General features: G+C 35.9%; 1 protein-coding gene across 1 annotated transcript in view; it reads left to right on the plus strand.

Moving 5' to 3' along the window:
• Nucleotides 1–24,819, plus strand: part of LOC115216258 — a 257,640-nt gene that overhangs the window by 193,057 nt on the left and 39,764 nt on the right. Inside the window, exons 47-58 of the mRNA XM_036506965.1 lie at nucleotides 607–702; nucleotides 3,853–4,056; nucleotides 4,664–4,910; nucleotides 6,920–6,992; nucleotides 7,786–7,793; nucleotides 12,009–12,103; nucleotides 13,568–13,729; nucleotides 14,599–14,760; nucleotides 16,389–16,547; nucleotides 20,394–20,555; nucleotides 22,477–22,641; nucleotides 24,658–24,819. Coding sequence (XP_036362858.1) covers nucleotides 607–702; nucleotides 3,853–4,056; nucleotides 4,664–4,910; nucleotides 6,920–6,992; nucleotides 7,786–7,793; nucleotides 12,009–12,103; nucleotides 13,568–13,729; nucleotides 14,599–14,760; nucleotides 16,389–16,547; nucleotides 20,394–20,555; nucleotides 22,477–22,641; nucleotides 24,658–24,819 — 1,695 coding nt within the window. The remainder of the gene's footprint in view (nucleotides 1–606; nucleotides 703–3,852; nucleotides 4,057–4,663; nucleotides 4,911–6,919; nucleotides 6,993–7,785; nucleotides 7,794–12,008; nucleotides 12,104–13,567; nucleotides 13,730–14,598; nucleotides 14,761–16,388; nucleotides 16,548–20,393; nucleotides 20,556–22,476; nucleotides 22,642–24,657) is intronic.

Consider the following 24,819-nt stretch of genomic DNA (forward strand, 5'->3'; position numbering starts at 1 on the left):
TCAGATTTTCATTGAATGCTTTGGTCGGCCCGAGGCAATAGTAGAAGACACTTGTCCAAGGTGCCATGCAGTGGGACTGAATCTGAAACCATCTGGTTGGAAAGCAAACATCTTTCCACACATCCACGCCCGCGCCCGCGCCTAAGAAGAATATTTTTTTTTAATTTAATTATATCGTAGATAGAAGCATGGCTGTACGATTAAGAAGCTCACCTTGAAGTCGTGTGATTCCGGGTTCAGTCCCACTGCGTGGAATTTTAAGCGAATGTCTTCTGCAGCAGCGCTGGTTCGATCACTGCCTTATGAATAAATTTGGTGGACGGAGACTGCGATGACTGTGTTTGGTGTGTTTATGTTTTCTGCCACCTTTGCTTCACAATTGGTGCTAATTTGTCTACACCTCCAAAACATAGTAGTTCAGCATAAGTAATCAATATTTAAAAATAAGTCCTAAGATCGATTTACTCGCAACCCTTTTCAAAGAAATGCTCTACTATGTCCGCAATCCAATGGCTGAAATAAGTAAAACGTTAAAAATAAAAGACGCAAATCGATACTTTATTTTATTTTATTTTCATATTTTGCTTCTTTACTACATTGTTTCAGGTACCCTAGTCCCCTTGGGACGATATTTCGTAACATATCAAGCAAAAGACAAATATGGTAACATGGCATTCTGCAACTTCAAGGTTTACACTAAAAGTAGGTACTTCCATTTACTTTTACGATATTCAATAAAATTAATAATGAAAATATGTAAACATCAATCGGTAACAAAAATTATTACAGATTCTTAATATTAGGGATACATTATATATATATATATATATAATAAGGGTGAAAAATTGAATATCAATTTGATTAATATCAATTTAAAACCAGTGGCCTAGCATATTGAAAAAATCTGAAGATTCAGAAAAATTATATTGCATACATATAAGAAAGATGACCACTAAGTGGACATCCAATATGCTAGATGTAGACCCCATATGGTCTCTTGAGAACAATCTTTTCTTAGTGGTCAGACCATGCAGGTCTACATCTAGCCTATTGGATGTCCACTTAGTGATCATCCCTCTTATATGTATGTAATATATATATATATATATATATATATATATATATATATATATATTATATATATATATATATATATATATATATATATACCCACGGAAGGTGGGTGCTGAAAACCTCCTGGTATTGGGTAAAAGAAAATACTGGAGGATCAGTTAATTATGAGTTTATTAAATGTATTCCCCTCTCAGATTCACGCACTTATTGATTAAGGCTGTTTACTTTCTAAACCCTGTGAAAGAATCGGAAGGTTGGGCCTCCAACAGAGCCTTTCGAGATACTCTTAAAATCAGGAACTTTTCAGCACCTTCTCGTACCTACACAATAGCCTGTTTTACAACCCAACCCCCAATATAAACTTTCACACATATTGTACCCCTACATACACCACATGCACACATAAAGGCCCCACGAACTTAGCCAATACATAAAAGAAATAAAACACTCTAACGAACACAGATGTGTATGTCCACACCTCCTGCAAAGGTTATACATATAGTACCACAACACAAATTAAATTTCCTTAAGGACACATACATTTCTCACAAACACTTCCAGAAAACTCTCACTGACATGCAACATAACCACCCTAGTGACGATATATTTTGATACCAAGGAATATAACTCTTATTTACGGATGGAGTGATTCAGTACTGAAAGGTTGAATCGAATGTATCAATATCAAATTTACAATAAATACATGCACACACATCACACACACACATATATACATATATATATTGATATATATATATATGTATGCATGTATGTATGTATGTATGTATTTGTATATATATATATGTGTGTGGGTGTGTGTGTGTGTGTGTGTGTGTGTGTGGTGTAGACATACAAGCATATCTGTTCGTAGATTGGGAAAGTAAACAGCCTTAATCAAATCCCGATCCTTCTTGAGGTCTCACTACAACTGTTCACATCACTCGACTAATTCCAGAGAAACAAGCAGCCACCTCCCTTAAATATTTACATCAAATCCAGTAGCTTCAAAAAAGCAGAGACTCTAATTTGTATTCTTACATACGTTCCGTATATACACATAAATCTTCGCTCCAGATAAGTCTTACCATTTTGGTTTTTCCTAAATAATGTCTGCAATTTTTTCATGTGATTATGCTTAAATAAAAAATAAATGAATTAGCTGAGATATTTCTAATCATTATCAATGCAGTCTACAAAATCCTGGAATCATAGATATCATAGCAAAGTGCTTCTATGATCTACACCTGACACATACATTTACACCGCGCGCGCACACCTACATTTATATATATACATATATGTATATAAACGCATACACTCAGACACATCTATGTTTCTGTTTGTATATGCATTCGAAATTAAAAGAAAGAATAACAGGACGAAAGACAAATTGAAAACAGAATGTAATTAATTTGGCATTCATTGAGCAATGAAGAAAATAGAAGTGTTTTTGACATTTCGAGTTTAAGCTCTTCTTCAGAAATGTAAATAATTTTAAAGAAAAAATGAAAACGAGAGTAACCTGTATATATACATGTATGTGTGAGTGTGTTTATATATGAGTGTCTGTGTATGTATTATAGATAGATAGATAGATAGATAGATAGATAGATAGATAGATAGATAGATAGATAGATAGATAGATAGATAGATAGATAGATAGATAGATAGATTAGTTGTGTTAAATGCTTTTATTTTCGCATTAATATTTACTATCGTTGCTACTGCCCTCTTAAATTTAGTTTATTTGATTCCTTGATAAAGTACGTTATGAGGGTTAGATATATTTTGTTTTCTACCTATGGATATACTCTTTCTAAATATTTATTACAATGTCGGAAGCAATTATACAACATATATAAAGCATATACACATACGTGAGTATGCATTCACGCACACGCACAAACACACACATATATATGTAATAAACATCATTAAATATGACTGAGGGTGTCAAAACACCTACACTTCTAGAAATAAGAGCTAAATGGCTCTTTTGCTACTGTCAACGCACATATAATTGTATACATACATACGGCAGCGACCGTAGATGGCCGGAAACTGGCGACTGTGACATCTCTTTACCGTACAGTTTCAGATTTAGACTGAAGAGTCGTCAGAAGAGTAGGTACAGTTTGCCAGCTCCCAGACAGCCTTGTTACGAGCATATATTTTACTCCATAAAAATTTATGGGTGAGTTATTGAATCGCTAATGTGTATACCCATAATTAAATGACACTGCTAATTAGCAGAGTTTCACCAAAACAGAAAATAAAAAACGTCATTACATATGTATATTGATATATAAAAATGTAATATATATATATATGTGTGTGTATGAAAGGCGGCGAGCTGGCAGAAACGTTAGCACGCCGGGCGAAATGCGTAGCCGTATTTCGTCTGCCGCTACGTTCTGAGTTCAAATTCCGCCGAGGTCGACTTTGCCTTTCATCCTTTCGGGTTCGACAAATTAAATACCAGTTACGCACTGGGGTCGATATAATCGAGTTAATCCGTCTATCTGTCCTTGTTTGTCCTCTCCGTGTTTAGCCCCTTGTGGGTAATAAAGATATATATATATATATATATATATATATATATATAATATATATATATATATATGTGTGTGTGTGTGTGTGTGTGTGTGGTGTGTGTGTGTGTGGTGTGTGTGTGTGTGTGTGTGTGTGGTGTGTGTGTGTATGAAATAATAACGGCTATCAGTGTCGAGTTTAAGTATAGAAACTCAAGAAATCAATACTTTACTTTTTTTCTTTCAGATTCAAACTGTTCTTCACCAGAAGCTCCACTGCATGGATCACATCAATGTAATTACAATAGTTGGCCTTACTATTCTTGCACGATGAGCTGTAACCCTGGACACGTTCCAGTAACAGAATACCCATATCTATACACATGTGGTCCATCAGGCAGCTGGAACCCTAAAGAACGTGCACAACCTTTCCAGTTCCCGTACTGTGGAGGTGAGTCTCGAATGCAAAGCTACTCATTATTTCAACTCGTTCGATACCATTGAACGTGATCATTCTCCGGTAAAAGATACTAAGTCTCGTGGTTTCAAACTATTGAGGTCTCATCAACTGAAACACAAATAATTAAATCATTTGCTTTACTTTGTATGGTCCAATTAAAGTTTTCTTCTTTTTAGATGTATAATAATTGCATTAATACGAAATGTGTAGATCAAATATTTATATAATCAATTTTAGTACAGAATTATATAACCAATATTAACGTAGTAAATATGATGCATATTTTTTTTTTTATATTATATCATATGTTGAGATATGGCCTTTCACCATATAGGTTATATTCTTATTTCGGACATTCTTTCTATTTTAGTTTCTTGTATAACATTTTATAACTTATATGGTGTTGCATAGCCTTTAATGATGCTTCTACTTTTACAAGTTATATATATTTAGGAAATGCATTAATTCATATACGAAATTTTCAGCTTATTAGAAATTGAAAAGGGAAAGAAAATAACTGATGGATATATCTGTGGTCTTCAGTTATATTTTGTTATATTGTCAAGTAGTTATAGTTCTTTTTTATTTTTTTATATAGAATCTGTGGCACCAACCACTGATATTTCTATGAGATTGTCTTACAAGATTCAGTCAACTAACTGCGGAGCGGCAAAGGCATCCATGTTACCAAAGCTCAATGAAACCATGACGAAAATCTCTGCAGAAAACAATGGCATTCTTTGCGAACACTCGGACTGTCGAAATGTCGATTGGAATGTAAACTGTACTTTAGTGCCACCAGGAAGCCAAGCGTTGGACTTTTACGTTAGATTGAAAAATGTTAGGTAAGTTTTTACTTCTTTCACGTTCACATTGGTCATATTAATACACTGGCGAGCTAGTAGAATCGCGAGAGTGTCGGATGAAATGTTTAACGGTATTTCCTCCGACTCTTTATGTTCTGAGTTCAAATCACGCCGAGGTCAACTTTTCCCTTCAGCCTTTCGGGGTCGTCGAAAGAAATTATCAGCCAATAGGATCGATACAATCGACTTGCTTCCTCCCGTCAAAATCAGAAATAATTATTGATATACTGGCTCTAATATTTGCATTCGAGAATGTTTCATCTACTACCGCATGTGTATCACCTGGGGCTTTCCCTCGACGACAAATCTTAATGCTCTTGTCTATGCATACGCAACTATTTTCTCTGGTATCACCAGGTCTTATATGTTTGTAGATGTCACATAAGACCAGATATTAACAGTCTTGTCAGCGCCCACTAACTTCCCATATTGTGCTACACAAGTGACAAGGAACCAACCTATCTTTATATCTTGCATGGTGACCCTCGTATTTCTACGACCTGTAAATTGTGGGAGAAACCGATGAGTAAGCGTATGACGCACCTACTCAGTTTTCTTTCTTAATCAGTTCTCATTTCTATATACTATACATATACTTCCATATAACCTGCTCTATGCGATACATATAGTTCCATAGACCTTCCCTGCCGCAGACGATTGCGATCTCGTTCTTCATATTGCCCAAAGCTAGCTCCAACTGACCTTAACAAAAAGATAATATACTCGCTAAGAAAATGAATATTGGAATTGGACAGATATTACCGACCAAAAGAAATGTACCATCCTATATTCTGTATGTAAGATTTTTGAGATTTGAAAAAGAAATTTGTTGCCAACAAACCTCAAAATAAAATCCTTACTACTTAAATTGTAATAGCCTTTGGATAATAGAAGAAATAATAATAATAATAATAATAATAATAATAATAATAATAATAATATAAATGGAGGAAACTCTCAAAATACAAAGAACTGGAAATAGAGGTAACTAGATGTGGAATCTGAAAACAGGAAACAATTCCTATCATAGTAGGTGCATTAGGCATGATAAAAAATATTCAGACAAATACATAACAAAAACACCAGGACTTACAAACAAATATAACATACAGAAAATGCACTACTAGGCACTGCACACATCCTACGCAGAACACTTTCCATACAATAACCATCAAGCATCACAACAAATCACAGCACATACCCAGGCACACAGAGCTGCGCTCGGTAGTGAAGTGAGCACGCTATAAAAATAAAAATAAACTACTGATTAATAATATAATAATATAATAATAATAATAATTATGATGATGGTGATGATGATGATGATGATGTTGGTAACAGGCAGTGGCTCTCGTGGCTTCTGATCTTAACTGATTGGAAGTGTTATCATGTACATGTTTTTTGCTGGTATAGAAGAGGGCTACAGCAAATATTTGCCCAATACCACAGATTTGCTTGTCAGTTGTTTGACCTTAACCAACTGATCATGTCCCTTAGTGGCTGACGATATGTGGATCTCTGATCACGAGTAGAAGTAGTGGGGGAGCATCATAGCCATGTGTTGAGAGGAATTCTTTGAGGTTTGAATAATTCACCTTTGGAAACATGGGTGATTCGTTCAACATCCTTAAACAACCATTATTCAGGGACCTTTTGAGTGGGATGGGTTACTCGACCAGAAGAAAATTCTAACTGGGCCCGACCTGCAAGGTCATGCGCTGTTTATCTTGATATGAGATTACCATGTCGCACACATATAGTTGTGGTGCATGTGCCTAGTGTATCCTTATCAGACGTGTAGTCATGATGGGTATACTGGGCTTCGCATATTTTACCCCAGTGTCACTTTGATGGCATGTACTGCTCTCTCACTCAATAATAATAATAATAATAATAATAATAATAATAATAATAATAATATCTTTCCATTTCATCCTCACCATGAAATACGAATTCAAATGATAATTTACCAAAATCAATAAAACCAGTGAACGTACTTCAGGAAATGTGACTGCCGAAGATATCCTAAGAAAAGCCGTTATTGACGATTTGAAGTTCGACCTCGTAAGTTTAAATAATAATCACATTTTTTTTAAGTAGGAGTGTTTGTGTGGTAAGTAGCTTGCTTACGAGCCACATGGTTCCGGATTCAGCTCCACTGTGTGGCACCTTGGGCAAATATCTTCTACTATAACCACGGGCCGACCAAAGCCTCGTGAGTGGATTTGGTAGACGGACTGAAAGAAGCCCGTTGTTCTATGTACTTTATATGTACTATATATTTATATATTTTTCCCTTATATATATATAATATATTATTATATATATATATATATATATATATATATATATATAATGCGATTACGCATTAAAGAATAGTGGATTCTCTGAGAAGATCCAATACAGCCAGCTTAATGCTGATAATAATGCTGCACGAAGAACTAGGACCAGGAAAGTTTTGTGGTTCAACCCGGCTTTCAATTTGGCCGTAAAGACTAATATAGGTAAGGAATTTTTGAGATTAGTCTCTAAGCATTTTAAGCAGGGCCATAAATTCTATAGGATATTTAATAGAAGAACCCTGAAGGTTAGCTATTCTTGTTTCAGAAATTTCGCCTCTTACGTTAGCCAGCATAATAGGAATCTGATTGAGATTAGACATGGTGCCGAGCCCATTAAGAAATGAAATTGCAAAAACGAAAACTCCTGTCTGTTAGAAGGGAAATGTCTAGTGAAAGGAGTAGTTTATAGAGCCAAGGTGCAAATAGAAGGCTCATCGGAATACAAGACATATACAGGGGCTTCAGAAAATTCATTTAAAACACGATTTTATTCACATAAAAATTCATTTAGATACCCAAAGAATAGGAAGAGGACCAGCCTAGCAAAATATGTCTGGGAACTAAAAGAAAAGGAAACCTCACCTTTCAACGTGACATGGAGCATTCTGGACAGAGCGGCACCATACAGGCATGGAGCGCGCAGAAATAATTTTAAATGCAAGCTTTGCCTATTAGAGAAACTGTATATTTTATTCAAAGACAATAATTCTTTAAATCAAAGAAGTGAGCTAATGAACTTATGTAGACACGCAACCAAATTTAAAATGTCAAATATAAATATACCATATGGATAGAGTATATATATTTGTATTTTTGATTTTTGAATTTTGATTTTGATCTTGGACTAGTATGTAACGCGCGATGGATTTGTTTCACGCTATGCAGATTTCATTCCGTATAGCAAAGTCTCATGCATATATTTTGCTTTTTTGTTTATATTCTACATATACATTAGGAAAAACCTTCGGCTTTGTTTATTTCATGTTATTGTATTGTATAGGCTTACCTTGATTTTTAATTTATAGATGATCCAAAATAGGGTGTTATATTTTATATGTCTTTCGTATATTTTTCATTATTGCACTCACCTTTTTTTAAAAAGCAATGTTGTCAAAAATTAGAATTTTGATGTAAATATGTGTATAGCCATGGATATATATTTGTAAGCATGCGTCTCTGTGTACGTGTAAGTGAGCGTATGTTTGTGCTTAAGCACACACATACACGACTGTATGTGTATGTATCCATTCGAACTTGTGTATTTGTATACTTGTCTCCATATATTTCAATAACGCGGTTACGCAGCTTGTATACATAATTTCTTTTATTTCGTTTTTCCCCCACCCTCCTTTTCTTTTTTCTTTCTCCCCTTCTTCGTTCCTTTTTCTCTCTCTTCCTTTTTCTTCGTTTTTTTCTCTAACTGATACTGATACAACTTTACGTCCCCCTTACTTAAGCTTTACTCCGTAAATAAGAACGCTACATTAGCATCGATGATTTTAACTTGCGTGCAAGATAGATTGCGTACATATATGTATGCATGCATTTGTGTGTATATTTTAGATTTATATTTATACGTCTGTATATGTATGGCGTTTGCACGCATCCTTCTGTGTATGTTGATATATATATGTACACTTTAATATGAATATGTATTGCAGTGTAATATTTATAATGCGTTTTATTTCCATGCATTAATTATATTTTCTTCATTAACGTCCATATGTATTTTATTCAATGTAAGGTTTTTTCCTCGAATTTTATAAGTTTTATAGTTTTTATAATTTTTTTATATATATATATACATATATTTTTGAGCTCATTTTTTGTTTATCGCTCGAAGATGGCCGTTATATATATATATATATATATGTATATATGTATATGTATATATGTATGTATATATATATGTATATGGTATATGTATATAGTATACGTATTGATGTTTATTATATGTATATATATATATATGTATATATATTATATATATGTATTGTATGTATATATAAGTATGTATATATGTATATATATATATATATATGTATATATATATATGTATATATGTATGTATATCTGTATGTATATATATATATATTATATATTATGTATATATGTATGTATATATGTATGTATATATATATATAATATATATATATATATATGTATATATGTATATATGTATTGTATATATATATATATATATATGTAATATTAGATACATAATATATATATATATATATGATATTATATGTATGTATATATATATTATTATATACATGCATATATAGATAAATATATATATATATATGTATTATGTATGTATATATATAATATATATATATGTATGTATGTATATATATGTATATATGTATGTATGTATTATATATATATATATTTTATGTATACGTATATACTATATATGTATGTATGTATATATTATATATGTATGTATATATATGTATGTGTGTATATATGTATATAGATATATATATATGTGGTGTGTGGTGTGGTGTGTGTGTTGTGTGTGTGTGTGTGTGTTTGTGTGTCTGTGTTTGTCCCCTAACATCGCCTGACAACCGATGCTGGTGTGTCTACGTCCCCGTAACTTAGCGGTTCGGTAAAAGATCCCGATAGAATAAGTACTAGGCTTACAAAGAATAAGTCCTGGGGTCGATTTGCTCGACTAAAGGCGGTACTCCAGCATGGCCACAGTCAAATGACTGAAACAAGTGAAAGAGTAAAAGAGTATATATTAGCGACAAACGCAGTATGAACGCCAAGAGGTGATATTTTTGTCCGTCTCAGGTTGTTAAAAGGCAAACAAGACCCAGTAATAATCCTTTCTACTATAGGCAGGAAGTAAAAAAACAACTAATATTTATTCCTACTTAAGCATGGATGTTGAATTAGAACAAACTTTACTACGGTAGTTACCATGAGATAAACTCTCGTACTGGTTCTTCTGCTGCAAAATACACCAGACTACAAGTAGGAGACACTTGTCGAAGGTGCCACGCAGTGGAACTGAACCTGGAACAATATGGTTGGGAAGAAAATTAGCAGAGATGTTAAAATATCTCAGTAACATTTTTACAGCATTTCATTTGTGTCTCTATATTTGAAATTGAAGCACTACCTACGATTAAGATCGATTTTCGTCCGTCTAAGTTCGTTAAAGTGGAGGCCCAGTGGCTAGGGCAGCGGATTTGCGGTCGGAGGATCGCGGTTTCGATTCCCAGACCGGGCGTTGTGTGTGTTTATTGAGCGAAAAGACCTAAAAGCTCCACGAGACTCCGGCATGAGGTGGTGGTGACCCCTGTTGTACTCTTTCGCCACAACTTTCTCTCACTCACACACGTCATAGAAACCGGGAAACCGGGCCCATGAGCCTGGCTAGGCTTGAAAAGGGCGAAAGAAGTTCGCTAAAAAAACAAATAAGTGCTAGTAATAACCCTTTCCACTATAGTAAAGGCACAAAGACCGAATAATTGGGTGGGGGGCGTCAAAGGGTCGTATTCTATTACATCGACCAGTGTTCAACTGGCATTTATTTCATTGACCAACAATAATATTCGTTTCGTTCAACATCCTTAAACAACCCTTATTCAGAGACTTTTTGAGCGGGATGGGGTACTCGACCAGAAGGAAATTCTAACTGGGCCCCACCTGCAAGGTCATGCGCTGTTTCTCTTGATATGAAATCACTATGTCGTGCATATATGGTTGTGATGCATGTGCCTGGTGTACCCTTATCAAAGTAGTTGTGATGGGTATACTAAGCTTCGTATATTTTACTCCAGTGTCACTATGAAGTGATGCACTGCTCTCTCACTCAATAATAATAATAATAATAATAATAATAATAATAATAATAATAATCCTGTCTTTGTCGACATCGTTGCCGTGGTGGTGGTGGTGGTGATGGTGGTGGTGGTGCTGCTTCTGCTTGTTTGTTTGTTTGTTGAGCGATGCGGTCTTCGTCCTTGGAAGAGGTCCGAAACGTGGTCCTTTGCTATACGTAAGACCCGCAGAAGAGAGTGCAGGCCAACCTCCGACACCGAGAGCATTGACGGATGGATGAATGCGCATCCAGGGTCAACGGTTGCGTAGGAAGTCGTGGACAAGAAACAGGAAGAAAGAGTTAGAGAAAGTTGGAGCTAAAGCGTACAGCAGGGGTCGCCACCACCCCCTGCCGGAGCCTCGTGGAACTTTAGGTGTTTTCGCTCAATAAACACACACAACGCCCGGTCTGGGAATCGAAACCGCGATCCTCCGACCGCGAGTCTGCTGCCCTAACCACTGGGCCATTGCGCCTCTACTGCTGCTGCTGCTGCTGCTGGTCGCTGTCGCGGTTTTGGTGTGAGGGTGGTAACGAGGATGATCGTGAAGTTAGTGGTAGTGGAGCGGATAGGGATGCTTATGATTATACTAAACATGATGCTAATAGCAATGGCAATGATGATGATGACGTTAAAAATGATAAGGATAATAACGATCATTATAGCAGCATCATCTTCATTATCATGATTATGGGAGGAGGGGATGATGGAGGAGGAGTTGATGGAGGAGGGATATGGTAGTGGTGGTGAAGGGGATGAGGATGATAACGATGACGACGGTTGTGATGATAATGAGGAAAAGGGGGAGGAGGGGGGGCATCAGCGATAATTTTGATGTTGTGTATTGATGGATACCAATAAAAATAACCTTATAAAATATTTATCTTCCAGATACCATTTGTTGGGGGAGCAACTGTAATCCAAGAGTCTTTCGAAAGCGAATCAGAAGAAGTCTGTGATCCAAACCAATCTTTTATAAATGATGCGTGTGGTAAGTATTTATATTATTTTCTTTAAAGTGAAAGAAATTTGAACTTATTTAAATATCTTAATTTTTTGTATTTTTTGGAAAATTCTCCCAAGCTGAATGTATTTTTATTGCATCCTATTACGGCGAGCAGGTCTAAAATTATGAAGCCACTGTCATGTCAACTTTTTCTTTGTAAAAAGTTAATGTAGGCGCATGCGTAGCTGAGTGGTAAGAAGTTTGCTTCCCAACCACATGGTCCTAGGTTCAGTCCCACTGTGACGTCGCTGCACTGTTCCAAAGGCCCTAGTTATTACATCTTGCTATTTAATGCGTCCCTGTGTTGGCATTGATATTACTGATATTTGTGCTGCTCCTGTTTGAGACTACCTTTGCTTGGTACACTGTAACCTCGGAGTTACATCGGCCGTCCATTGGGCATTCATTTCTAATCCTGCATGAACAACCTGGCTCTGTCCGTTGTTTAAGTGTGCTAAGTAATTTTTTATTAGCATTGGGTACACAACTGAAGGAGGTCCTTAAATTTTGTCTGTTAAAGATCTTTCTATATTTGGTTGATAAGCAGTTCACGCGGTCACACAAATATAGAAAGATTTTTAACAGACATAATTTAAGGATCTTCTTCAGTTGTGCACCCAATGTTAAGAAAAAATTACTTAGCACTCCTAAACCACGGACAGAGGCAGGTTGTTCATGCAGGTTTAGAAATGAATACCCAATGGACGGCCGGTGTAACTCCGAGGCTACAGTGTACCAAGCAAGGGTAGCCGCAAACAATTATCAGTAACATCAATGCCAATACAGAGACACACACTAAAATTTATGTCGGATTTTGTGAACCCAAATTTAAAATTCGCCTGAACAACCACAGATCTTCTCTCAGGGTCCCGGAGAGATGCAACACAACGACACTCACAGCATACGTATGGCGCCTAAAGGTGGAAATTACTAGAAACTTGTGGACCCTATCGCAATGGAACAAGACTATATAAATTATGTATGGCAGAAAAACGTATAATCCTTATGAACTCACATGAGCCTGGAGGCTACCTGAACTCACATGAGCCTGGAGGCTACCTGAACTCCAGGACGGAAGCCGTGGGGAATTGTCCACATCTTCGGAAATTTTAACTTCAAAGTTTGAAAGCCTAACTATAACGTGAAGGAAGACAACTCGCCCGGCCATAATTTTTTCAGAGGAATATTTCTTCAACTATCACCAGCGCTCTTGGGTTTTCAAAAGACATTCTTTGCAGAGAACAGTTATCGTTTAGAGAAACTGAGGAGATGTCTAGTTCACGCTAGATATGAGACCAATGTTTTTTTTTTCTAAAACTGTTACTTTACACATACAGAAATATATATATATATGTTAGACACACATTTGCACATACACAACAATGATGTCATTCACACATACAAACGATGTAATGCTAAACACTGAGTATTTTCCAATTTTATTTGTAGTTATTTGTCCGTTGGGAACATATTTCAATGCAAGTCAGAAAATGTGTGAGAAATGTCCAATAGGAAGCTATCAAGATGAAAAAGCACAACTGTCTTGTAAACAGTGTCCAAATTCTAAGACCACCATTACTACAGGAAGCAGGAATGTCACAGCGTGTAACGGTAAGTCTTTTCAGACTTTTCGTTCAGCAGCAGACACATTTTTTTCTTAATCTGGAGCAAGCATAGCGATGTGGTAAGAAGCTTGCTTGCAGACTACATAGTTTCGCGTTCAGTCCCACAGCGTGGCACCTTGGACAAGTGCCTTCTACTATAACCCCGGGCCGACCAAAACCTTGTGGGTGGATTCTGTGGACGGAAACTGAAAGACCACCGTATATATATGTGCGCGCGTGTGTATGTGCATGTATATATATATATATATATATATATATATATATATATATATATATATATATATATATTCAAAATGTGACCGCGTGTGTACCGTTGGCGATTTTTTTCCTCCGTCTTCCCTTCTTTGGATCTTTCCTTTTCCTATGTTTCCGATGAAGAGCTCCGCTCGAAACGTTAAACCCTCCTTCTTTCCTTCCTTCCTGGGCGTCCAATAATACTATATTTGTTCCATGTCCTCATGTTGTTGTGTTTTCTCTTTGTGTTTTCATGTTTGGATTAACTATATATATACATATATATATATGTATATACGTATGTATGTGTGTGTGTGTGTTTATTTTAATCAAATTCATCTTTCTTACAACCATTGATTTATTAAAACTATATTGAATTAAATATTATTATTAAGCCACTGCTTTCTTCTGTTTTTTTAATTTGTTTATTAAATATCATTATAAAAACTTTTATCAAATCATTATCACAGATTATAACACGAATATAACACGTATTTATCTTACATATAATGAGTTCTTTGATTTTCTTTTAAAATATTTTGATAATTCAAAGACAGATTAATTTTAATACCAATTTTGATCTTTTGGTTGCAATCTACTTATTTTTTTTTTTTACTCTAGATGCTTGTGAGATGGGATACTATTTTGATGCAGTAGCTCAAAACTGCACACCGTGTGATACTAACAGCTTTCAAAATGAAACGGGTCAATTTGTCTGTAAACCTTGTCCATTCGGAAGAAGTACAAAACAAGTAGGTTCCACGTCAGAATCTGAATGTTCCAGTAAGTATTTATTCTTTTATTCTTTTCTTTTATTGGTTTCAGTCATTCGGCTGCGGCCATACTGGACCACCGCCTTTAGTCGAATAAATCGACCTCAAGACTTATTGTCGTAAGCCTAGTACTTATTCTATCGAGCTTTTTCGCCGAACCGCTTAGTTACGGAACGTAAACGCACCAACATCGGTTGTCAAGCGATGGTTGGGGAACAAACACGGACACACAAACATATATATATGTATACGATGGGCTCCCCCACTACTTCTGCTCATGATCAGAGATGCACATATCGTCAACCACTAAGGGACATGCTCAACTGGTTACGGTCAAACAACTGACAAGCAAATCTGTGGTATTGAGCACAATATCTGCTGTAGCCCAACTTTTATACCAAGACAAAACAATGTACATGATAACACTTCCAATCAGTTAAGATCAGAAGCCACGAGAGCCACTGCCTAGTACTGCATCATCATCATTATTATTATTATTATTATTATTATTATTATTATTATTATTATTATTATTATCATTGAGGATGGAAATACATCAGAAGCTACAAAACTTTAGCGATGTTTGTTCTCAAGTAAGCATTCGAACAAGAGTGTCACTGTCTTCCTTCCTTTCAAGTTTTCCTTGTGGGCTTTGGCCTTCAATGTGCTCCACCTGGACATCAACAACATCAATCTGACAAGGCTGTGAGGGTCACAAAGGTTACGAACTCCTATAAGCTTTCTTTCTTCATAAAGCATAAAAATCATAAGGCTAATACATATCTTTCTAGTCTTATATAGACAGGACATTAGCAATTCTCCTTCAAAGCTAGTTTACAAGCAGAATCTACTAAAAATATTACATGACTTTTATACATGTATAGGAATATGATTGGGAGTTTTACACCCCCACCTACCCACACATACACAAACGCGTGCGTTCGCGCGCACACTCACACACACACACACACACACATGCATATATATGTATATATATGTGCGTGTGTGTGTGTGTGTTTGTACATCATTCTTTAACACAAATGGTATTGGTAGTGACTTCGACGTTTCGGACTGCTAACCCATCTTCAGACTTAGGAACATTCGAGTTCGTTTTAGCTTTATAAGTTATAATTCTCTTGGTCAGGTGGAGCTCTGTTCATTTATAATTAGGTTGTAGGGTAGATTATGATAGAATGGCACTGCGAAAATTTTATTGATTAAATTTTGTGTAATGCACGTGGAACTTTAAAACCACGCTAACGGTTATATGGTGCATTTCGTCGTACCCTCAGTACAATGACGTAAACTGCATAAAACATCGACAGTGACTCAACATACTTTCCACTTGGATAGTTGTGAATCGTAATATAGTCAACAGCCATTGATAAGGTTGCAAAAGCAACGGAAAAGCTTTTTGGAACGGACAAAAAATATAAATGTGTGGAAATTGAACCGGTGAGTGTGTTAAACATATTAAGGCAATATGACTCCCCCTGGACACAAGAAAATTTGTTCCAACACACGAATTCACATAAAGAACCTTGCAAACCAGATACAAAAACGTAATAAAGTATGTTTCTTTGAATTGTTGTCTCTTAGCAGCATATTATTTACTTTTTATGTATTTATTTTCATTAGTAACATGTGCCGCTGGGTTTGAACGTACTACCAACTGCACGCCATGTGAGATTGGCTACTATCGAGAGAAGAACAGTATTGTTAACACTTGTGTGAAATGTATGAACAACACCATAACTCTTACTACAGGAAGTACAAGTGTAGATCAATGCAATATAAGTAAGTAAAAAAATTACTTCAACAAATCTGGAACAAAAACTTCTAACATAAACATAGCCGACATACTTCTATGTAGATGCTTGGTTTGGGGTAAGACAACGGCCTCAACCTGTTCTAAAAATATCTGACTTACATATTTTCACCAGATATTTTCAGAAAAAGTTGATGATTGCTTGATATAAGGTATGTAGGAAACTTTGAGTTTCAATGCTTTGTCAATAACGAATTATATCATTATATATATACATATACATATATATATAAATATATATATAATATATATATATATATATATATATATATATATATATATATATATAACATTATTATTATTATTATTATTATTATATTATTATTATTATCATTGAGGATGGAAATACATCAGAAGCTACGAAATAGATTCGGATTTCCTTTATAACACTTTTAGTTGGTTATACACGAAACCCAAAGTCGCTAAATTATATATATATATATAGCTGATAGATAGATAGATATATAGATAGATAGATAGATAGATAGATAGATAGATAGATAGATAGATAGATTCAGATGAATATGGTATTTAAAGGCACCACTAAAGGCTACACTACCTTTGGATATCCTTGTATATATATATATATATAAAGGTAAACAGGGAGTAAATATATTCAGACGAATATCTCTTTTAGCACTCTGTAGAAATCAAGCCTGGTTAGCTAAAATGTCCAATTAAGACAACGGTAACCCCCATACTGGATGTTATTCACTTCCTATCACACATGTACAGTTTGTAAATCTAAGGGGCGAACACAAAAACAATTTGATGTATTAATCATAGTGTGTTAGAAAAAGTACAATGAATGAGTATGCATTATCCACGATTTAATTAAGAGGAGCATTCCAGACGTTTTGAGACATTTTTAGGAGTAGTTATAACTTGTTGAGCATTATAAGTTTAGTATGTCATTTTTATACACCTAATAAGCTGACCTACCAACTTTTGTTATTCTAGATTAAATGAGGGCTGTAACAACAGTTTGAATGCACTCCACTAAACATTGTTTGTCACAGCTGACTAATTTTCACAATGAAGTCAGAATGTTTGAAAGCTTTACGAAATGTTTGGAAGCCATACAAAAAAATTGTTAAACGCTACAGGAACTAATGAAATGCTTCATGGATTAACTTTTTCGCTGTCACAAATGGTTCAAGGACGGTAGAGAGGGGATGAGAGACTATGAGAGGTTTGGGGGAGGAGAAGAGCCTCAGAACATGGTTTAAATTATTCGCAGTTTTCTGAATGAATGAAGACCTTGTGGAGGCACATGGCCTAGTGGTTAGAGCAGCGGACTCGCGGTCGAGGGATCGCGGGTTCGAATCTCAGATCGAGCGATGTGTGTGTTTATGAGCGAAACACCTAAGCTCCACGCGGCTCTGGCAGAAGGTAATGGCAAAACTTCTACTGACTCTTTCGCCACAACTTTCTCTCACTCTTTCCTCCTGCATCTTGCAGTTCACCTGCGACGGACCAGTGTCTCGTCCAGATGGGGAACCTATACGCCAAGGAAATCGGGAAACCGGCCCTTATGAGCCAGGCGTGGATCGAGAAGGAATGAAGACCGTCGTGAAATTATAAAACCAATAAGCGATGTCTTGAATTGGTCTGGCAACTGTACACAGAATTATCCATGAAAATCTGAACGTGAGCAAAATTTGTGCAAAGTTTGTTCGCATGGTTTTCAGTGATGAACATCCTCGTAACCAACTGCTTCATACACATGAGCATCAAAACTGTTCCTCACTCTCCCTACAGTCCATACTTTGCGCCCTGTGACTTTGGTTGTTCCCCAAGCTGAAGAAGAATCTCAGGGACAGTCGTTTGGAAGATAAAGGAGGCTGTGACAAGGATTCTGGACACCTTTGGAGGGCTTCTATAGGGCCTTTACGAAGTGGATAGAGTGCTACAAGAAGTGCATTGACGTCAAAAGATCCTACTTTGAAGGAAATTTGTTTTGTACTTCTTTGAAATTAATAAATGTCTCTCCTGAAAAAGTCTGAAAACTTCTGGAATGCACCTACAAGCAGGCATACCAAGTTGACGCACATTTCAAATAACAATGTGGATAGTTAATCGATTCTTCTTTAGGTCGACTAATCTCGGTATATGGAGTAGGTATATGGAGTATCAAAAGTTACATTTGTGTCTGAAATTTTACATTTGTCTTCAGTACATTTTTTTTATGTTATATGCAATTTACAATATGTGATTTTTCACACCCAGCATACATATTTTTCCTATATATATATATATATATATAGTAAAGATTATTTGCCAACATAATGTGGCAGTCCCGGTTGGGACAAATGTTACTGTTACTTAGCCCCAGGAGACACCGTCTGCAGCTGGCTATACGACACACTGTTCGAAAATATATGGACAGTTAATGTTTCAGTTTATTAGATCAGTGACTGAGTGTCACTTTGAAAATTATATATATTTTCGAACAGGGATTTGGCAGCATCATCTCTTGCTGAGGAAAGGAAACAACCCAGGAACCGCAGTCCACAGATATTGCTTTGTGCTGAGTGGGGATGCTAAACTCCCCTGTTCGAAAATATAAGGACACAGTGTGGCGTATAGCTGGAGACGATGTTTCCTGAGGCTAAATAACAGTAACATTCGTCCCAACCGGGACTGCCACATTGTGTTGGCAAATAATCTTTACTTTAGAGTACAGTTACTGAATTTCTTCCGTTGAGAGATTTAGAAATAATAATGTTCATATATATATATATATATATATATATATATATATATATATATATATATATATATATATATATATATTATCAAGGTGCATAAATGGCGTACTCCGAATGAATGAGGTAATGTAGTCTGATTGTAGAGAGAATTTCGCGACTTAAGTACTCCAAAGTCAGTCGGAAGGACGGAGGTCCATGTGAGCATGTGGTAAATAGTTAATCCAGAAGAAAAGGAGAGAAAAAAACACAAGTAAAAAAAACAACAACGCGAGGACGTGGTACATGCAAAGTATTAATAAGACATTCAGGGAAGGAAAGAAAGGGTGTTTTCTGTTTCGAGCAAAGATCTTTTTCAGAAACAGGAGACCAAAAAAGTCCAAGAGAAAAGGAACTACATGTAGATTGTTGGCAATTTTTTCCTTCGTCTTCCTTTTCTCGTGGACTTTCTTCTGTCTCCTGTTTCTGAAGAAGAGCTTTGCTCGAAATGCAAAACACTTTCTTTCCTTCCTTGGGCATCTTATTAATACTTCGCAAGTACCACACCCTCGCATTGTTGTTTTTTCTTGTCTTTTTTCCTTTTTTACTAATTATATATATACCTCTATATGTGTGTGTATACATATATATATATATATATACATATATATATATATACGTATATATATATATATATATATAATATATATATATATATATATATATGTATATATATATATATATATATATATATATATAGAGAGAGAGAGAGAGAGAGAGAGAGAGAGAGGAGGCGCAATGGCCTAGTGGTTAGGGCAGCGGACTCGCGGTCGTAGGATCGCGGTTTCGATTTCCAGACCGGGCGTTGTGTGTGTTTATTGAGCGAAACACCTAAAAGCTCCACGAGGCTCCGGCAGGGGGTGGTGACCCCTGCTGTACTCTTTCTCTCACTCTTTCTTCTGTTGGCCTGCTCGCTTAGCCGGCGGGGTGGCGTCATTCGAAGGCTAAAACAATGCGAACGCATTGTGACCAGCGATGTGTAGCAACATCTGATGGTCTGGTCGGTCACGAAAAAAAAATAATAATAAATGATATAATAATAATAAATTGCTTTACTGTTCTCTACAGCTGGCTGCATCGCTGGTGAATACTTGGAGGTATCCAACAACACTTGTATGCCTTGCCCATATGGCACATACCAGAACATGAGCTACCAAACCAGTTGTGTAAGCTGCCCTCCCAGTCATCGCACAGACATAACAGGTGCACAGGATATCAGCAAATGCAAATGTATGTACAGCTTTTCTCTTTACCATGCCTATCGTGTGTGTGCGTGTGTGTTTGCTACTTTTAAAGCATTTCTTGTTATGATATTTAAATAGTTGTTTACTGAGAAATTCTCTTGAGACAATTATAAGTTTTCAACAATATTCTGTTTTTACTGGTTTCATTTACTGGGCTACTTGCTTGGTCATTGCTTGGTAGTTACGTATGTATATGCGTTTGAATGTATGTACATGCATCGAAGACTGCCTCTACGTGTGTTTTTCATGTTTTAATACATATACGCTGTTTATCTTGATATGAGGTCACCGCGCGGTACCCATATGGTTGTGATGCATGTGCCTGATGTACCCTTATCAGACGGGTAGTTATGATGGGTACACTGGGCTTCGTATACTTTACCCGAGTGTCACTTTGATGGCAAGCACTGCTCTCTCATTCAATAGTAATAATAACGAACAGTTAAGATTGAAGGCGAAGAAATAGATATATAGAATCCTCTTAAGTACGAAATATCCTGCCTATGGAAAATGAAGAATTGTGCCAATTGTCGTTGGTTTCATAAAATGCAGGCTTATGGACAAATTTCTTTTGGTGAACTGGAGGCAACTACCTATTTCTTTATTACCCACAAGGGGCTAAACATAGAGGGGACAAACATGGACAGACATAGGTATTAAGTCGATTATATCGACCCAGTACGTAACTGGTACTTAATTTATCGACCCCGAAAAGATGAAAGGCAAAGTCGACCTCGGTGGAATTTGAACTCACAACGTAACGGCAGCCGAAATACCGCTAAGCATTTCGCCCGACGTGCTAACGATTCTGCCAGCTCGCCGCCTTACTGGAGGCAACTACCGTCTCTGGTTTGAGCAGCTGTCTCGCAGACTTTGGATGCGTTTCCATTGAATCATTCTACAAGTAGCTTTCTTATTTCTTTACTGCCCACAAGGGGCTAAACACAGAGGGGACAAACAGGGACAGACAAACGGATTAAGTCGATCATATCGACCCCAATGCGTAACTGGTACTTATTTAATCGACCCCGAAAGGATGAAAGGTAAAGTCGACCTCGGCGGAATTTGAACTCAGAACGTAGCGGCAGACGAAATACTGCTAAGCATTTCGCCCGGCGTGCTAACGTTTCTGCCAGCTCGCCACCTTTAACAAGCAGCTTTCTTATGGCTTTATGATAAAAGTGAACATAACTTTAATTTTCATTTTCTTTTCATTTTTTCCGGCTTTTTTTTCACCCTTCCACTTTTTGCATCTACCTTCTCGTTTTTCCTCGTGATTTCTCTCCTACCAGTATCCTGATTTGCAAATTAGACAGGCCATCTGTTCAGAGTCTCAAGATTGCTTGGAGATACAAGGCGTATTATAAAAACCTAGCTAGACTTGTGTCTCCAATACATGAAACTATTGGTAGCTCGTATCTTTATTCTGTGTACATTAAATAATCCTTTCTACTATAGGCACAAAGCCGGAAAGTTTGGGGAGGGGATAGTCGATTACATCGACCCCAGTATTCAGCTGGTACTTAATTTATCGACCCCGTAATGATAAACTGTAAAGTCGACCACGGTAGAATTTGAACTCAGAGCATAGCGACGCATGTGCATTAAATAATGTGTGTACGTGTGTGTGAGTATGTATGTATGTATGTATGTATGTATGTATGTATGTATGTATGTATGTATTGAAGTTGAACCAGATAATTTGTATAGAAACTCCAGTTTCAAGCCACCGCGATCTTCAGGTGAGAACATGTTTTGTTTATGTGTGTTATGTGTACTAACACTTTATGGTAATAAAGTTACTAAACCGCTGTCTTTATAGATTTCGACGTTCACAAAACGACAAATCACTTTCTTATATAATATAATACGTTTTTATATTCATACCACCTTTCTTCTCTGTTTAGTCTTCTGCCCGTCGGGTTTTGACGCTAAGGGAGATAAATGCAGATCCTGCGACATTGGATCTTACAAAGACAATAAAGTTGATTTTTACGGTAATTGTCGACACTGTCGAGCCAACTATACAACTCGTGGCATCAATTCAACATCAGAAAAGGACTGCAACTTGTGTAAGAATATTTTTAAGTATTTTATATATAACATAATTTTAATATAATTTGATTATTTGAATAGAATTTTAATATTCATATATAATTATATTCCTGAATATACTCGAATTAATATATTTCAAGAAATATACGACTTAATGGCAACAAATAGATTTGGCATGTTCTAATCTAAAGGCAAATATTAATTCGTGAATATCTTAAACAGTTATTTACATCCAATTCTTTTCATTACTGCTATTTTTTTAACCCAGAAGTTGTTTTGGTAAACAATAATTCAGTCTCTTACAATTATATTGGATTGACAACAAACCCTTTTAAATTAAGATTCAATCCACATCGACATAATTACAACACCTTGAAAAACCTTAATGTGCATATTTGTCTAAATGCATCTAGTTTTCATGAAATAACAATATGAGAACTAAAATAATTATTTGGAAGATTTAGAACATTCCAAACTTTATAATCATGGTTAAGAAAATGAATATAGAGTTTCTTAAGAATTCTTTCTAAAATACCCAAAATACCCATCCAGACCTAATAACTTTCTGTCGTTATAATTGAGAATATTTCTTGGAAGATTTTAAAATATTCAATGACAGCCTCGCTCTAAAACAGCCTCGCTCTACCCGCTAAAGCATATCTAAATTGTTAACGGATTTTTCAGATTCAGTGTTTTCTTTTTTGTGTTTACTTAACAAGAAATTTCCATTGAAATATTTCAAAACATCTAGTGTGTGATTTGTTATAATTTTGTGATGCACTCCTGCCAAAGCAATGCATGTTCTGTTGTTAATATTGATTGAAAATCGATAAAATGCAAAACTAAACACTAAATGATGAAATGTGTGATGCTCAGCTATATAAAATGAATGCTTTATATATATATATATATATATATATATATATATTAACATTTCTAATTTTCTCTAAAGGAGACTACGGCAGCGGTAGTGGAAATTAACAGTTATCGCCAAGCTAATATGGCAGTCCATAAATATAAGACTAAAGCTGCCGTTGATTTTTTAATATATATATATATAAATGCACGCATGCGATGTGTGTGTGTTCCCTTCATAAGAAAAGCTTATATCTCTCCTTCAAAAATATTTGCACGTATAGCATAGAGCTTAGCACCACTCAGCTGAGAGTGAGTAGCATTGACTCAATTTGCTGGCTTTTCCGGTGACATGCAGTTGTTGAAGAATGGTTGAATGATCAAAACCAAGCTTTTTTGTTAGTTCCCCAACAGTTACGGTGGTATTTTGTTCCACCAAGTTTCGCAGGACGTACTTGTCGAGTTCTAGAGATCTTCCAGGACAAGGCTAGCCTTCTAGGCTGTAGATTTCGGGTCGACATTCCTAGAACCACTGTTGATACTGGCTTACGCTTATTGTTCGATCCCCATATATTGCATTAATATTCCTCGCACTTTCCGTCGCGTTGTTGCCTTTATTGAACTCATAAAGCAAAATATGTTGAAATATGCTCCTTTGTCACTTCCATTATATCTTTGAAAAAGTGACTGTTAAAATCGAACTGCACTCTTCAAAACCTGCACTAAGAATAAGTACAAGGTAAAATTACTATCTGCTTTTATAGCGAGTTGATACAGGTATTTTATCCTGTTCCCCTCCGACCTTTCGTTCATGCTATTGAAAAAACCGCATTATTTATGGAATGACCCAATACTTAAATACCATGTCTGAATTATAAAATATATCATTGAGAGTGTATCGTTTAACAGTTAAATATTTTAAACTTCTGTAGCGTATTTTATAATGAATTAGATCATTGCTAAACTTTCAGGCATCACTTTCGTATAAATCATAAATGGGAAACTTCTCCCTCGCGGAGTAATTAAGCTTATTGCTATTTTGAAAGAGTCCGCTAATGAAGTCTTCAAAACGTCTATACGAAGTAAATGATTTGAAGCATAAATCTAGACTAGTAATATATCATCATATTGTTTACTGACAAGTACAATAAACCATAAATCTGATTTTATAATTTTAGATAAGTGTAAACCTGGCCAACAGCCCAATGCTAACCAAACTGGTTGTGAGCTTTGTCCTCCAGGAACTTATCAACCAGACTATGAGAAGGAAAGCTGCATCCCATGTAATGCCAATTACAGTACAAAGGCTTCAGGTTCTATAAACTCAAATTCCTGTGAAG

This window comes from Octopus sinensis, linkage group LG10 (assembly GCF_006345805.1).
Source record: "Octopus sinensis linkage group LG10, ASM634580v1, whole genome shotgun sequence".
Lineage (NCBI taxonomy): Eukaryota > Metazoa > Mollusca > Cephalopoda > Octopoda > Octopodidae > Octopus > Octopus sinensis.